The sequence below is a fragment of the Haliotis asinina genome, chromosome 8 (genome assembly GCF_037392515.1).
Source record: "Haliotis asinina isolate JCU_RB_2024 chromosome 8, JCU_Hal_asi_v2, whole genome shotgun sequence".
Taxonomy (NCBI): domain Eukaryota; kingdom Metazoa; phylum Mollusca; class Gastropoda; order Lepetellida; family Haliotidae; genus Haliotis; species Haliotis asinina.
Window position 1 is genome coordinate 6,288,555 of NC_090287.1, and position 17,389 is coordinate 6,305,943.

At 39.5% G+C, this 17,389-nt stretch overlaps 1 protein-coding gene across 1 annotated transcript; it reads right to left on the minus strand.

Moving 5' to 3' along the window:
- Positions 1-741: 741 nt before the first annotated feature.
- On the minus strand, positions 742-8,872 carry LOC137294359 (antigen LPMC-61-like). The gene is made up of 3 exons (XM_067825364.1): positions 8,741-8,872; positions 1,094-1,276; positions 742-843 (listed from the first exon to the last, which is right to left on the minus strand). The coding sequence occupies exons 1-3, from the start codon at positions 8,870-8,872 to the stop codon at positions 742-744; spliced, it is 417 nt and encodes a 138-aa protein (XP_067681465.1).
- Positions 8,873-17,389: the final 8,517 nt, after the last annotated feature.

A 17,389-nucleotide genomic window follows, 5' to 3' on the forward strand; every position in this document is an offset into this window, starting at 1 on the left:
TGATTAAGTGCTTCAAGATTTCAGTTTCAGTATCAGTTTCAGACCTTCATTAATTCTCCTTCCAAGAACCTTGTTCACTTTGAGACCAAATTTGTCGTCATTGTTGAAGTAAGCATTCATTTTTGCTTTCATCAGCACTCACATCATTAGCCTCTGTGTCTGACTTATGTTCGGCACTAACGAGACTTCGCTTCTGTGAGTTGCCAGATTTTACATTTCACTGAACCGCCCTGTCTTAGAGTGCTCGACCCAGCTACTTGTTAATCATTGACTTCTACGTCAGGGGGTGGAACTTGTGTGCTTTTCGTCCCAATTTGAATCATTTTCTCAGTCAGATATTTGATTGAGTTAGCCCGTTGCTGCTGTGCAGCTAGGACTTAAGCGAGAGCAGATTCACTTGGACACATCAGTCTCATGTTACTGACATGACCCCTAAGTAAGGATGGTGATATGGAATTACTTGTGATTCAAACACATTGTTTGATCATTTAAACACTTAGCTTTTTGGTCAGAGACCCTTAAGCTCTATATTAAGATGAATTTGTTGAAGAATAAAAAAATGAATATTAAGTAATGTAACATAATATGAAGCATACATATTAAAATAATAATAATACATTGGATAATATGATGAAAAAGAAATTCAGAGTCTCTTTATTGCTGTTTCTGATTCTTAGCAACTTCTATTTCGTGAAGTTGTTGATTATCCAAGTTTGATATTGCAGCCAGCAGGTAATGGTCTCACTGGGGCATCACTTGTGGGAGCTGGCTGTCCCACTGGGGCATCACTTGTGGCAGCTGTTGGTCCCAGTGGGGCATCACTTGTGGCTGCTGTTGGTCCCACTGGGGCATCACTTGTGAGGTAGAGGTCCTACTGGGGCTTCACTTGTGGCTGCTGTTGCACCCACTGGGGCATCACTTGTGGCAGCTGTTGGTCCCACTTGTGGCTGCTGTTGGTCCCACTGGGGCATCACTTGTGAGGTAGAGGTCCTACTGGGGCTTCACTTGTGGCTGCTGTTGCACCCACTGGGGCATCACTTGTGGCAGCTGTTGGTCCCACTGGGGCATCACTTGTGGGAGCTTATGGTCCCACTGGGGCATCACTTGTGGCTGCTGTTGGTCCCACTGGGGCATCACTTGTGAGCTTATGGTCCCACTGGGGCTTAACTTGTGGCTGCTGTTGGTCCCACTGGGGCATCACTTGTGGCAGCTGCTGGTCCCACCGGGGCATCACTTGTGGCAGCTGCTGGTCCCACCGGGGCATCACTTGTGGCAGCTATTGATTCCATTGGAGCATTGCTTGAGGTAATTGTTGGTCAGTTAAGGAATGTAGCTTGTTGTAGAATTGGCTATCTGCATAAAAGTGTTGAAGGTGTGACACTGAGTGTTTTATAGAAGTTCCATAAATCTTCCTGGGTTTCCCAGATAACTTGATTTTGAGCTTTTTAAACCATGCTGTGAGGTCGAAGGATGCCCTTCTGGTAGTTGCGTTGAGAGTGCCAATTTCATGTTGATTCAGTATAGCTGCATGACATGGAGTCGCTACTTGTAGATTTTGTGGGAGTTGAAGTGGGCGGATGTCTACTTTAATGTCTGACTGAGTCACGGTTTAGAACTGATGCAGAAGCTTTTTTGTCCCCTGACATGTAATTTGGGGGGATGTAGTCCTCATCTGTCAGCCTGTCTGTCCATCTGTTCGTAATCATTTTGTTTCCGGAGCATATAACAAAAAACATTCAGTATTTTTAGACCAGAATTGATAGATACAACAATCTGGACCTATGATTGTGCCTTTAGCTATTTACACATTTTGGCATTTTAATGTTTTTTGATTGTTTGAGGCCGAACAAGTTGCGTTAAGTTTAACTACATCGAGGGGAGGATAAACTGCTATTGTACGAAGTTGTCGTACATCAGTGTCACACACGACTATGAATTCAAGCCTGTCAGTGGTTGCTATGGCCCATTGACCATCCGATAAATATTCTGCCTGGGGCAAGATAGCTTGTGGCTTAACCTTGGTATCACATAGCATCTTTACTTTTTCGATATTTTTCGTGAACAGGGCAATGATACAGAGACAGCTAAGATTAATAGGATATACTGGACTCTGAGTTTGGCAATAATCCATCAAGGATCCAGTACACAAGCTTCTTTCAGCCTCGCATAGAAGCAAGTATTTTGTGCGCTTAGCGTTAGTTGCTATCAAACTAGTTTCTAGCTTATATCTGGACACCATGTTATTGATAGAATGTTCCTTGATATTGAGATCATTGAACATTACTGGAATTGGGAGATTATGGGCTTGGTAAATTTCGAAATGTCCATCTAAGTCAAGCAAAGGCAGAGGAACAATTACTATTATCTTGTTATCATAAAGGACCGTGTTGCATTTTAGTGTTTGATAAAATTCCCACAATTCTTTTTCCGGATCTCCTGCTAATCTGAACCTCGGTGGTAAATGAACTTTAACATCATTCAGTATTGTCAGCAAAGTAATAGGGGTGATAGTACTTGGAGACATGTGGACCAAAGATAGCATGTTTAATTGCAGGTGGATATGTGCAAGGTATGTGGACAGAAGTTGTAGAGTGTCCCTTATCTCTTGGATCACCAATTCCAATTGTAAATATGGTCTTACGGCCCATTCCAAATTTGTGATGCGCACATCGAGTCGATAAGTCACGTTTGCCAGTCTTTCTTCAAATACTTGTAAGCTTTCAATAATGTTATTTATCGCATGTCTATTGTGGTTAATTTCTACTGGTGATACATTTAAGATTGCTAGACCTTCCTGTACTGCGTGTGCCATACTTGCTTGATTGCTTGATTGTCGGCTAGCTTTTTAATGTTGTTTTTAATTCCTGATAGATCTTCATTTGACCCAGTCACAAATAAAAAACTTACCACTTTTCCTACAAACGGTAACAATGACCTTTTGGTTGTGACAATCGTTGATATTCGTGAAAACTGCTCACAAGTGCCCTCAAGGATATATGGAGTCCAATGAGATCTTGATCTAACTTTCTAAACACGCCCAATATACCAGTTGAATTATCACGATGATGTTTATTAATTAACCCTCGCACAGTCAACGTTGTTGCGTCAGTGTCATTGTGACACTTATTGAGGAAAGCATAGTATGGGTGCAAGTCAAGTACAAGGGTAATTAGCCATTTAGAACGTGTAGTTGTTGTGTCATTTAATTTCTGGAATACGTTCTCAAACATCATGGTACCACTGGCTATACCAATTGACAAGAACAAGAGACCACCCATTCTTGGAAAACACTATAATTATCTATAAGTACACATGTATTGTCATGATAAGTTTCACTCATCCAGTCTATACCTCTACTACCAAATATAATTAAGAAATACAGTTTGTTCTACCACCATGTATAGTGTAATAAAGCACACTTTCGCTGTGAACTATTATAGTTAAAGCACGAGGACGCTCGCTTTGTCAGACTCCAATTCACTATCGTCATACAGGTGATTTATTTTACTATTGTGTAGACGTTTAGCCAATTCAGATAATGGAATGTTTTCTTCTTCATCTGGTTTTATCCCTTTCCCATTAATTACAAAACCTAAATAATCAGTTTCCTTTTGCGCAAAGCTACATTTTGACAGTTTTAGTTTCAATGAATGTTGCCTACTCATGATCTGTCATGTATTGCTTGATAAAATCACTAACTATACCCATACTGCTTTGGTAAGCAATTAGTTTCCTTTGGTTGTCATTAGCGTTAGTCAGGATAGCGTATTTCTCAATACTTTTAATCCATCCCTTGTATTTTTTAGGATCCCCCTCCAAATTCTGCACTACACTGGAAATACCCTGAGCCCCTAGTGTGGTTGACAAATTCCCTAACTGTCCCGTTATCTGTCCTGCCAACCTTTGTAAAAATTCGCCTAATTCCTGGCCAGCCATTTCAACAAAGAGAGTACTAACGAACCCTTAGTTACTCACTCATGTATCACAGTCCACTGGGCGCTCCAAGTTTCCGTCTGAGGAGGATCCGGATCAAGGCACCAATCAAGAACCCATCCAGTCCCTTGCTTGTAACAAAGTAAGAAACAACAACCAGAAATACAAGGGTTGGCTGAAAAGTTCTAAGCCTCACTCTGAAAAAAAGTTACAAAGTCCACGTTTGTAATTTATTTTTCTACATAGTCCCCTTCCAAGTTCACACACTTTTGCCAGCGATGCTGCAAGGCCCGAATCCCGGTCAGGAAGAAATCTTCTTCAGCTACCCTAAAAAAATCAGTCACAGCGGAAATGACGTCATCATTACTTGCAAAATGGCGACCGGCGAGTTCCTTTTTCATTTTGGGGAACAGGTGGAAGTCAGAAGGAGCCAAAGCAGGTGAATAAGGAGAATGGTCAATGAGTTCAAAGCCACAATCGCGGATTGTTGACATGGCCACCACCGATTTGTGAACAGGCGCATTGTCTTGGTGGAAGAGGACACCTTTAGCGATCATCCCTCGTCGTTTGGCTTTGATTGCTTCTCGCAACTGGTTCAGTAGATCAGCATAGTATCTGCCGTTGATAGTTTTTCAAGATAATCAATGAGCAGAATACCCCTGGAATCCCAAAAGACTGATGCCATCACCTTTCCAGCTGAAGGAACAGACTTGGCTTTCTTCAGAGCTGGTGAATCGGTATGCTTCCACTGTTTTGACTGTAGTTTTGTTTCTGGTTGAAAGTGATGTATCCAGGTCTCATCCATGGTTACAAATCGTGCCACAAAATCATCGGGATCTGCTTCAAAACGACGCAAATTGTCATGGGACGTCTGGAACCTGACACATTTCTGTTCTGCTGTCAAGAGCTTTGGCACCCATCTTGCAGAAACTTTCATCATTATAATATTATAATATGCTCAACCCTCTCATGAGAGATGCCCACTACACTAGCAATATGTCGAGTAGTCAATTGTCGATCATCCATCAACATATCGAGCACTCGCGTGATGTTTTCTGGAGTGGTTGCTGTTGAAGGCCTTCCTGAGCGTGGCTTTGTCTGCCACGTTTAAATTCTGCAGCCCACTTCTTTACTGTGGAAAATGAAGGAGCATCATCCCTTAGAGTGGAGACCATGTCAGCATGTATCTGTGTTGGGGACATCCCTTTCTTTTGCAAGTACTTGATGACTGCCCTGTATTCAGTTTTGTCCATTTCTGATGATTTCAGAGGGTAGGTTTACCAAAAGAGCTGTAGTTGAGATAAAACAATTAGTACGTTTGTAGTTCTTGTGTCTGTGATTCACTAAATGATTGTCCTCATTGGTGGCAAACACCTGTCTCAACCTGGTGGGGAAAAACCACTCAACCTGAGAACTTTTCAGCCAACCCTCGTACAAGTACGTAGACGCTTCTTTATTTTTCAACTCCGTCACATAGTCGCCTGGGAGAGAGAGAGAGAGCCTGGGTATTAGCGTGGCTGTGTTGTGAACCCCTCTCTTTCCTGATTATTGAGACGACCTCTTTCTACGGTAGCCATGCTCGGCCTGAGTTTTTCTGCACTGTCCAGTGACCATTATCCAGGGGATTTCTACACTATCTCTTAGACCCCTGGTCACTCTTACTACACTGGCTAGAGTCTACTGTACAGGGCAATTGTCCACTCATGCGGAGTTACGGGGAGCTACCCTACACTGACCATTTGGTCATTGTTCTGAGTTTCTACACATGGGCTATGGCCCCTACATCAACCCTGATTCTCCGGGTTAGACATGGCTTCTTCTCTCTCCCTTTCGTTAAAATGGATTTGTTAACACAGTGGTCATAGCCCACTGAGTCCACTTTGTTACACAAGTAACTGTCAGATGATTTGACCCTTCAAATATGTGCGACTCTTTTCTAAATGACTAGCCAGAATCAGATTCACTAAGTCTTCTTGCAAGGATACCCACATACATAGAGAGAATAAGGAGTCCAAATAAACACCCATACAACAGATATGAAGTTCCTGATAGCCATTGCCTATCACCTATGAGAGTCCAGTTGTTCATAAAGATAGGGTCAGTTGGGTCTGTATAGATGACATACATTTCTCAGTGGCTTCAATCTGCCTGTCCTCTGCTGTGTGACTGAACTTAGCTGCATCAGCAGTATCATCGTCTGATGCATCTGGCACAACATGAGTATCTGCACTCACTCACTCACAGCCAAACTCTACCTCCAACACAGTATGGAGACTCTGCAGACTCCTTGTCAACCTGTTGTTTGCATGCCTCTTGTGCAATCTTCACATTCTCATGAGCACCATATCTTTGATCAATTTGCGAGTTTTCATGATTCAGTGTGAATCCTCTCACTTTGCAAGTTTCCTTGCCAGATTTTTTATATAAGCATAATTCTTTGGACCCCAGAACAGTGAATCTGAATGGGGTCTCTTTCCAATTGATCCGTTAGTTCACCTAAATAGTCCTCCCAGTGATGGATTGACATCACCAGGGGCAGAGACAAAGAGGACAGAGTCAGTATCACAATAGGAGACATGGTCTTGTAGCATGTCCAACACACTGTACAGTGTTAGTCTTGCATAACAGCTGGTAAAAGTAGCAATGAAGATGTTTGTGACATCACTGTCATGAGTCCCCTAAAATTGGGCTTCTTGGTTATTCAAAATGTGGATTTCATGTAAGGTCTTTTGGGGTTGGCCAAAAGTTTATAGAATTCTTCTAATTTAGTACTGTGAAGAAATTTAGTCTGTTTCATATTGAGTCTGAGTGTATTTACCCCAGAATGAATTAAACATTAGTTTCGAAAGGGCTCTCAAACCAGGACTTTTGACAATAAACTAAATGCCTTCATTCTTCAAATGGTTGTCAGTATATTGCTGTTTATCTGCTTCTGACTGAGACCATGCAGACCACCCTGAAGATTCTTGCTTGATTTTCATGAAGGTGTTGATGTAACGGGTAAACCCCTAGATTGGGTTGTTTATTTGCAAAAAACTAATTCAACATCAACTACTATAAAAACATCCTGTTCTCCATTTACTTGGTTTATACTATTTCAACTTCTAGTTAATTATTCCTTTCCGTGTGATGCTGTAAACAGTTAGATGTAATCAAAACATGAGAAATAATGACCATGTTATCATTATCCCCCTGAAATCATCAGTCTTGCTACACTGTGTACAGGCATATATTTGGTCAGGATACGAATCAGGGTTGTACATATTCACAGGAGTAAGTTTTTCACATGTAAAATGCACCCAGTGCAGTGCTTGCCTCAACTGCAAATGACTACTTATGTCTAGCAGTGTTACTTGCAATGTGAACATCTCTCAATTACATTTTTCCCGTTTAGGTCAGATCACACATTTTTCAGACTGAACTGTTGGCGCTGTTAAGATTATGTCACAATGCGTATACATGACGTCATCTGGCAGTTGGCACCTCTTGGACTTGGCCACATAATCTTTCGCTTTTTCCTTGTACTTGTGTGTTACTTTCATGAGAAACTTTAACACAGCTTTATCAGTATGTCTTTATGTATACAGTCGTCCCTTGCAATAACGCGCTTCGCGATACCACGGATTCGGTTAAACCGCGGGGTAATCCGTGGCTCCCAAAAGTTCATGTCTCATGCACATTGCGTAATGAGAGCAAAGCAATGACCTAGTAATATATCTCCGCATGTTCTCCATATCTAATTGAGGTCATAAATTACTCCTTTATTGTTAAATAAACATCTACCTCACGTAGCTGTTGCTGGATTATCTGTTGTTTGAGCAAATTAATGAGAACAGCCCTTTGAACTGCCAAAACTAATTTGAACATCAGCATGCCATGTGTTGTCATTGGAGTAACAACATGGCGGATGCGTACTCAGTGTTAACCAGAGTGTAATCCTGACAATAACCGGAAAAAATAGAATCTCATCAGACAATATCAATATTTTCTTAACAACCATACTTCCTAATTTAGTATGTTAACAGACTTTTCATCACAGAGCTCTGATGACACTAACTTGCTGTTCTTGCGCATGTGCATTTTTCATCATCATGGAAAATGTATAATGAGAATATGTCAACTTTAAAAGACACTTTGGCTTTTTGGTCAAAGACCATTCAACATTCTTATTAAACATAGGCAAAATACAACTCCATATGAAATGTTAAGTGATAAAAATGTGTAGAATGTCTTAGAAATACTATAGAATTTATTGACATGGAATATAGTTATTTCACACATTTGTGCTTGTGTGGTTTTGCAGCTGTTTCTACTTCTTAGCAACTTTGATTCTGTGGTATTGCAGTCATTTCTGGGGCAACACCAGCAACACATGCGACTGTCCTGATCATAGCAGTTTCCCACATTGTCCATTTCTACACTACTGCAGCTGAATATTCCAGTGGTGCATTGTGGTGACAGTTGAAGATGCCAGTGGTGCTTTGGTGGTGACAGTTGAAGGTGCCAGTGGTGCTTTGGTGGTGACAGTTGAAGATGCCAGTGGTGCTTTGGTGATGACAGTTGAAGGTGCCAGTGATGCATTGTTGGTGACAGTTGAGTGTGTCAGTGGGGTACTGTTGGTGACAGTTGATGGTGCCAGTGGGGCATTGGTGGTGACTATTCCAATGAATTAGTTCCATCCTTCATGGATGGGAGACACTCACTACCTTCCCCACTTCTCTCTGACATGGGGTAAGCGCATGATTTTGCAAACCAGCACTACTGTCCTCCTCCATGCTATAATTAGCACACTCGTCACATGGCTTACTGTTAACTCAGGGTGTCCAGTTGTTGTACCCTTCACCTGAGGCACTCGGTCTGACCCTTCTTCTGGCTTACGTCCCTTCTTCCTTTGTGTCCACATGTTGTACCCTTCCCCAAGGCACTCTGTCTGACCCATCTTCTGGCTTCTGGCCCTGTTCCTTCTGTCTCTGCTGTTCCAGAAAATGTCAAAATTTATCCAGCTTTAGGATCATTAAGATTCGAATAACAATGACCTAGATAAAGTCATTTCTTTGGAGAATAATTTTCACACTGAAAGTGTTTTGTAAAACAAAATATGTATGTCTTCGATTTTCAGCAATTTTAGATTTTCTCAAAGATATTATTTTAGGAAATAAGATTTTCCTGTTTAGTTTAGGTTTGGGTTTAGTATTTTGTTTGATATATTGTACTGACATAAGGTTTATTTTTAGTTTTACGCCACACTCAGCAGTATTCCAGCTATATGCATTACAGACAGTATTATGTTTTCATATTCCAATCATGTTAATACCTCTGTATTGGAGGCATGCTGATAATATATTGGATGGGTTTACTGTTTGAATTTAATACAAGAATATTATAGTTAATTTATTGTAATAGGCATGGTTCTGAACAAACTCCAGTCGTGAAACTAATGTGTTATGTAGGAACAGGATTCAACTTTCTTGTACTTTCTGTTGTCTACTTTTATTTTATGATGTGTGTTCAGTGCTGCCATGCTCAGAACTGGCAAGGTTTCATGTTGAAGATGGTCTTTTTGAACTGGTTACTTTGGGTCACCATTGCAAGTCTGTGGTCAGATGTTTTGAAAGTAAGTTATGTGTCGGGAGGAAGACAAACTGATGAGCTTCATGTTTAGGATCTCAGTGAGATCTAGAATTGTCATATGCTTGAAGAAGTTGTCACAGAGAAGATGCTAATGATGAGCATCGAGAAGACCAATCTCAGTAGTTCCAGGAGGGATACTCAAAAGAGGATATGACCATATAAAGAGTCCATCTCTCTGTAGTCTTCCCATCTCTGCTAAAGCACCTTTATTCACCTTAGTTTTGCTTCAAAGCCAGTAAGGTGAAGTCTATCCCATGAGAGCATCTCATCCCATGTAGACTAAGCCTTGCATGATTGGTGTGTGTTTGCCTATAAATCAAGTCACCAACCATCGAAGTAGATGTCCTTCCTGGAGGTTTGTGTATGGTCACAGGCCAGGGTAAAACCCCTGGATGTTGAGTTCTTTCTTCAGTTACTGTCTTTGATCTTGAGATGAGAAACCTAGCTGTCACTGCACAAATTGGTACAGCATGTCACAGATGATGAGGATTTTGTCTTCTTGCTTTTGTAGCCGTGATTCTTTTGGTGGGCTGCTTTGATCAAAACAATGACAGAAGACAACTTGAAGTCAAGAATAAACTTACAAGATATGAACTAAATCACAGAGCCTACGACCGGTGTAAATTGTTAATCAGAGATAAGCAGTATAACGAAGTACACTCAGATAATTGGAAGATGACAATGTCAAATGTAAACAAGAAATTGACAACAGAGAAAGAATAAGGTGCAATAAATTTACCCTTGTGCTAATCAATCAATACTGAATTGTGTAAGTAATGGTTATTTACTGAAATTATTTATTACTGGAAATGTGATATGAAATTGTTAACTTTTACTATTATAGATAATGTATTTACTTGCTTAGAATAAAGTCTGTGAAAATCAATGAAAATTACGATTACACAGACAACATGAGATGCAGCGTCGTAAAGTTGATGCTTGATGGCTGGAGTGGCAGGTCAGCTCGTCCCTTCAAGTCCCTGCTTTGCCTCTTTTGCTGGTCTGTCCACACCCATACCGATGTCTGCCAGCCTACTCTCCTTGCCTAGCCACCCTGCTTTATATGTACATGAATAATAACAATTTGCTTAGCTTGCTATATTTTCGACAAGTCAGCAGTTCCCACTAGCAGGATCTGCTCACGTGGCAATGCTTTGATTAGCTGTGGGTGACACATTGCTGACAAGTGTCCCAACATATCAATGACAAGTGTGCACAAATAATAGTGTTACATTTGCCCTTTTCTCAAAAAAAAAAAAAATTGTCAATACAAATTTTCTTTTCAGCTTCTTGATCCATATGAGTAACAAACTATGTATAAACAACAACATAATAATTCATAAGTGATCATCCAGAGGAATTCATCGAGTCCACTTGTTATTCCATTATCAAATATAAAACTAGTCACAATCAACAGGTGATGAATAGTCCTGCCACAGGCTACCACGTTATGTTTGAGAAATGTTTACAGATGTGTTCGATTTCATTGACTGTCCACTGACCTAACACACACACAGTTCTCTTGAAACAATGTCATAAATTGACATTGCATGAATCGCTATCACTGTAGATTCACATCACTCTTGCAATGTTTTCTACAGTCAACTGGTATATTACACCTGAAGTCAAGTTTCCACTTCTCTAGCTCTGTGGTACAACATCCAATTTCAGATATATATTCCTTACCATAGGTGAGTCATCTTCTAGCTGATCCAGATTCTCTGTTGTCCTGGGTGGTGCAGAGGGTAACGATCCCCAGTGAGCGTGACATTCACCTTCAGTTTTAACTGAGACTCTGTCGTCCCCACGTCAGCATCACTTGTTTGACATACATGCTTGACCTTATCTTCATTTTTCATGAACAGAGCCACTACACAAAGCTGACACAAGTTGATTGGGTGTATGGGACTTTGGACATGGCAGTATCCCGTTAAAGGCTGTGTGCATGTTTCGACCTCTCATTTCTTTAATAATGCATACTTAGTATGTTCGCAATTTACAGCTAACATACGATTTTCAAACAATACTTCGCAACCGTACTGTTAATTTCTTCAGGCCTGTTAAACAATGCCTGTGTCCCCATGGGCAGGGGTAAGTTATGAATTTGATAAATTTTAAACTTACCATTTATATCTTACAAGGGAAGTGGAGTAATTATCAAAATTTTATCACCATCCAATACTGTGGTACATGTCAATGTCTTACAGAGGTTCCATAAATCTTCCCGTCTTCCTGCTATAGTAAATTTTGATCGCAAAACAAACGGTAATATCATTGCTTCTACCTTGTGTGCAATTGACTAAACTCTGCAAAATTTTCCCTAATTCCATTGTTGAAGCAGGTACGAAAATAGCTCCAGGAATGTTCAAGGTTGAGTCCATCATGAATGCGATCTGAGTATCTGTTACATTTATCAGAATTATTTTCCTCTTGTACACATCAAAATTCAGGATGAATTCACGTCATTCTTTGTCTGACCTTATGTTTGATGATCTCAAGTTTTGCTGAATGCTGTCTGTTATGTTGCAGTCTGTAATGAAATTGAGGCCATTTCTTGTTTTATGGATATTTGTCCTCAGAAAACCTAAAGTCAGTAGGTCATTTTTTTGTTTTTATCATCCAAGCTATATTCCTAGTAACTACTGAAAGTATTTTACTTTTACCAGTTTATGAAGTGTATATGGGGCTAAAAACAGTCTAAAACATGTTCTTTGTAAGTTTACTAATTTTGCCAATAAAAACATTAAGATTGTATTTTTAGGAGCAGGCTAATTCACTGTTACTTTTTTTCTTATTTTTGAAAAAAAAAAAACACCCAGTGGATCCGTAAAACAAGAAATAAATTTGATCTGGCCTAAAACCCTCGAAAAAAGACTCCAGAGTCTGAGTGGTATAACCTTATTCCTGAAATGTGGTAAAAATAATTGTCTCAAATACAGAAAACTACTGACTCATTATTGCATAATATTCTTTTTAAGTTCAAATGTGAGAATAAGGATACTTGTATGCAGTAATAGTGGGTAATTATATAACTGTGTGATGTGATTTTCCTATTCACCTTCCCAGAGGTAATTAAAATGGCCTTATTGTGGATGTCATTTTCTTATATTGTCTTTCATTGATATTTAATCATCTTCAATGGCTTTGCTTATATTTCATGTAAAGTTTCCCATTTAACTTTCTGTCGAAGGTTATAGTTGTGTAACAGATATGCCATTCCAAATAAATTCATTCATATTTATATTGAAGTGTTTTCTTCTATTTGGGGGGCAGGGGGGGCAGTCTCTGTATGCTGTCTGTATATCTTTAACACTGATTGCAAATGTTGGACACCTTCAGGTGTCACATTAGGTGAAGTGTGTTGTCCACCTATCAATGTGAAAGTTTCTAAATTCTCAATATTATTGAGAGGAGTGAGTTTGGTTTACAACACCGTTTTAGTTTTACGCCGGTTTTAGCAATATTCTAGCAATATCACGGCGGGGGACACCAGAAATAGGCTTCACACGTAGCCATGTGGGGAATTGAACTCAAGTCTTCTGCATGATGAGCAAATTTGTCTGGTGCAGACTTTTACAGACCAGGGTTCCATTTTACAACACTATCTTAGTGCTATGGTTGCTCTCATACCTTAACGGGGCGGTGTGGTAGCCTAGTGGTTAAAGCGTTTGCTCGTCACGCCGAAGACCCGCGTTCGATTCCCCACATGGGTACAATGTGTGAAGCCCATTTTCTGGTGTCCCCCGCCGTGATATTGCTAGAATATTGCTAAAACCGGCGTAAAACTAAACTCACTCACTCACTCATACCTTAACATAGACTTAAGGCAGTTTTAGCGCTAGGGTTGTTCTGTACAATGACACCCAGATCATGGGTTCAAAACCCAGGATAGTTGTGACTGTTTATTATTTGCATTGGTTCCATGCATTTCATGTGGTTAATGCCTGATACGTGCATCTCCTTAAACTTTGGGTATATTCATATTATGCTAAATCCCCTGTTTATAAAGATGACTGAAACATACATCAGTGAGTTTAGTTTTATGCCACACTCAACAATGTTCCAGCCATATGGTGGCAGTCTGTAAATAATCAAGTCTGGACCAGACAATCCAGTGACCAACAACATGAGCACTGACCTAAGTAATTGGGATACAATGACAAGTCAGCAAGCCTGACCACCCAATCCGGTTAGTACGAGACACATGAGTTACTGAAGATCAGTTCTAGACTGGATTCTTCATGGGTTCAACATGGGTCCAAGGTTACACAAAGAGAATTAGAAGAAAGAGTGTTGTATTTCATTTCTGCAATACATATGAAATAACACCAACACATTGTATCATACAGAAAAGTTTATGTACAAATAACTCCAGTAAGTGGAACAAATATACATATATATCTTCAATACATAATGCCTCAGTTTGAACATATGGTAATTTTATGATCAGCATAATCTATAAGAAGGTTCATGCTAACATTTCATAACATTCCAATTTATTCTTTTTCAGACGATATTTTCCTTGGGCTACATAGACATATTTTCGGCTGCTGAAAATGTGTTGTAATAGTGCGTAATAAAATTATTGTATAAATACAAGAGTCTTTATCTGTGACCCATTACAATGTGTGTTGTTAAGAGATGTTGGGTTTTGTAAATACATGCTCATTTTGTCTGCATTTGTATTGGATCCAATCAACAAATACTGAAATGTGAACTACTGCGTGGCAGTTGGATTTGTTACAAAGCAGAACTTGAAACTGAGTTTGTACTGGTTTCCGTCCAATTCAGTCAATCGAGATGGATGCAGTTTGTTCGCTATCTACAGACCTAACATGTGATCTGTACAAGTATCACAACTACGTGGACGAGCCATAAATCAATGTGTCTTGTTTATGCTGTATAGCCTGAATGGTGTCAAGCTCAAATTGCATGTGGTCTATCATTGAAGTTGAGTATTGGTTATCGTCATTCACTAGTTTCACATTAATTCGCTGTGTGCATGCGCAAGGCATGTAAAAATATTTCTGGTTTGGTCGAATGCTATATCGATAGAGTAAACACACTCTAAAGAAAACAAAAATCAAAACAAATACATTGTTTTATGATATGTGCAAGATATCTCAATTCATTTATGAAACAAAGACAGGGATTAGCTAAATAAATAGCTTACTTTAAAGGGGCACTGATGCGGAGCGAATAATGCTTCTCGCTAACGGTCTAATTACGAAAGCAGACCGCAAATTGGTCAGCGCCCACTCCTTCGACCGTGACGGACAAAGGAACTGGGCTCCTGTCCATATTAGCAAAATTTCTTCACTTAAAGGGGCACTGATGCGGAGCGAATAATGCTTCTCGCTAACGGTCTAATTACGAAAGCAGACCGCAAATTGGTCAGCGCCCACTCCTTCGACCGTGACGGACAAAGGAACTGGGCTCCTGTCCATATTAGCAAAATTTCTTCACTTAAACAGTCAGGAGGCCGGATGCCCATCACATGCCATTTGTTTAAAAATATCCATGGTATTCCTTGTCTGATCGTAACCATATATCCCAGCAGTGTAGTTCTTTTCAGATGCTTGGATGGTATACTTACTGATCCAATTTGATCCTATTTCTGTGTTTTTAACCTCGATATTTAATCATGTTACATGAAAATATGATGTCTACAGGCACGTAGCAAGCCATTTGTTTCAGTACGGAAGATTGCAAAGCTGTATATTTAGGTAGTTTTGAGTGTTGGTTGAGCTGTGATAGCAAATAGCATACGTAAATTTTGGTAGCTATGGTAGCTACAATGGTTTATTATTTATGATAATAAAACACACAGTTGATTTATTTGAATTCGTAAACAAAAAAACGATGACCTTGGCTTTGGTAGAGAAATCTGAAAATTGTCTTACGTAAAAAAAACTTATTTCACTTATTTACCAAAGTACACAGCAAATGCCTGTGTGTATTCCTTATGTAACGAAATTCCGTTGGTATCCTCAAAACAGTTTCGGCCCATAAGTGTTTTCAGGCTGCATGCGACACAGAGATTACATCTTCCTTGCTGTAACTCGCGTTTGATGGTGTAAACCTACACGTGTTATTTGTCATCATTCTCTTGATGGTCAATTCATGAATTTATAACAGGTATAATTAGTAGCAACACCACTTCGGTTACTCAACAAAGGTTCCCATTTGGCATTTCTCCTGTCTGGAGTAAATACTCAACATTATAAATTAAGGTCTGTAATGGCAAATGTATTGTATGTTTTGTAATATGTGCATGTAAGTGATGCAAGAGGGTTTATCACCTGAGTTACAAAAACAAACATCGATCAAAGGATTAACCGATAACACACTGATTGATTAATTACTTTTGTTCTTCTAGCGGATTTGTCAAAAGGCAGTGTGTGTAGATGACTACACCCTGTCGTTAAGTGTGAGTGCAAAAACAACATCCTCCCTTCAAAGAATTAACCACCCTTGCGTTGATTGATTGATTGCTCAATATTGGTCAACTAAATTACTTAGAATAGTGGACATCATACAATTAGTTGCCAGGTGTGCTATCTTGGGAGACCAATGAGAGGTTTATCTAGTTTTCACCAACAAAAGACGTGAAACGATGTGTTACTTTTTCGCAAATGAGACAGTTGTAAGACACGCGACACAGAGCAGGATTATTTACCAGCTGCAGATGAATGGAATACGATTTCTTTTACGTGGATATTGATGGATACATTCCTGAACAAGGTAGTAGCCTGACACTGTTGCTATAAAATTAGTCTGTTTTACGTTCATTATTTGCATTTTGTTTTAATTTATTTGTTGTAGCATTCAGCAGAATCTGTATGACAGAAAACACACACTAGATCGCGTATGTGTGTGAAATAGGATCCACATTGGCAATCTATACAATGTATAAATGTTGCTGTTATGTTAGAAATTTACTATGAGTATAAGCAAATCGTGTGTTCTTTTATTAATTTTCAGAATCATACAAATATGACAATAAACTAATTAGGGTTATGAGACAAAATATAGAGACGTACATTGGCTTCGTTATTTTTCCGTCCTAATAGTTTTTTACCATTTCTACCACTGGCAGATGATTAACCTTCAAAGTGTTTCATTTGTTTTCATAATACATTTGTAATGAAGTACAATTGACTTCACCTCAGTTTATATGTCTATAATTAAACTATCAATTGCGCTTACGGACTGCGCAGCAGAGGTCACGAACCAGTCACGAATTCTGGGATATCATCCGGGTACTCACGGGAGAAAAACAATAACAAAAGTTTACACCAGTCCACGGAAAATGCTCCGCATCAGTGCCCCTTTAAGTGAACAAGCTTTTGTATAGATCTCTCCACCACCGTCCTTCCAGTGCATCCCCTTTTCAAAACTAACAAAACACAAGATTTTTTATGCAGATGCAGTCAAATTATTGAAAAGCACGAGCAAATGGATGTATGTACTCAGCTATGAATAGTAGTCACATGTAAATAATCTTCATGGAAGCTTTTAGTGAGAAAATACGACCAAACAGGCACTGGCCAATGTCTGTTATTACATGCCCTGCGCACAGTCATTTGAAACCACTGAATTAGCACTCATGATGGCAGACACATAAGTGCCAATACAACAGACATTGAGCTGTGACAGGCAGATTATCACAATCAACATATTTTGATCCCATGCATGTTTAGCATGAAGCAGGGGATATAGTATTAGGCTCCGTCTGTCTGATACGTACGGATCGGAATATCTTAAGAACTGTTGACTAGATTCTTTTCATATTTGGTACCTAGGTTTATCACAGGAAAAGAAA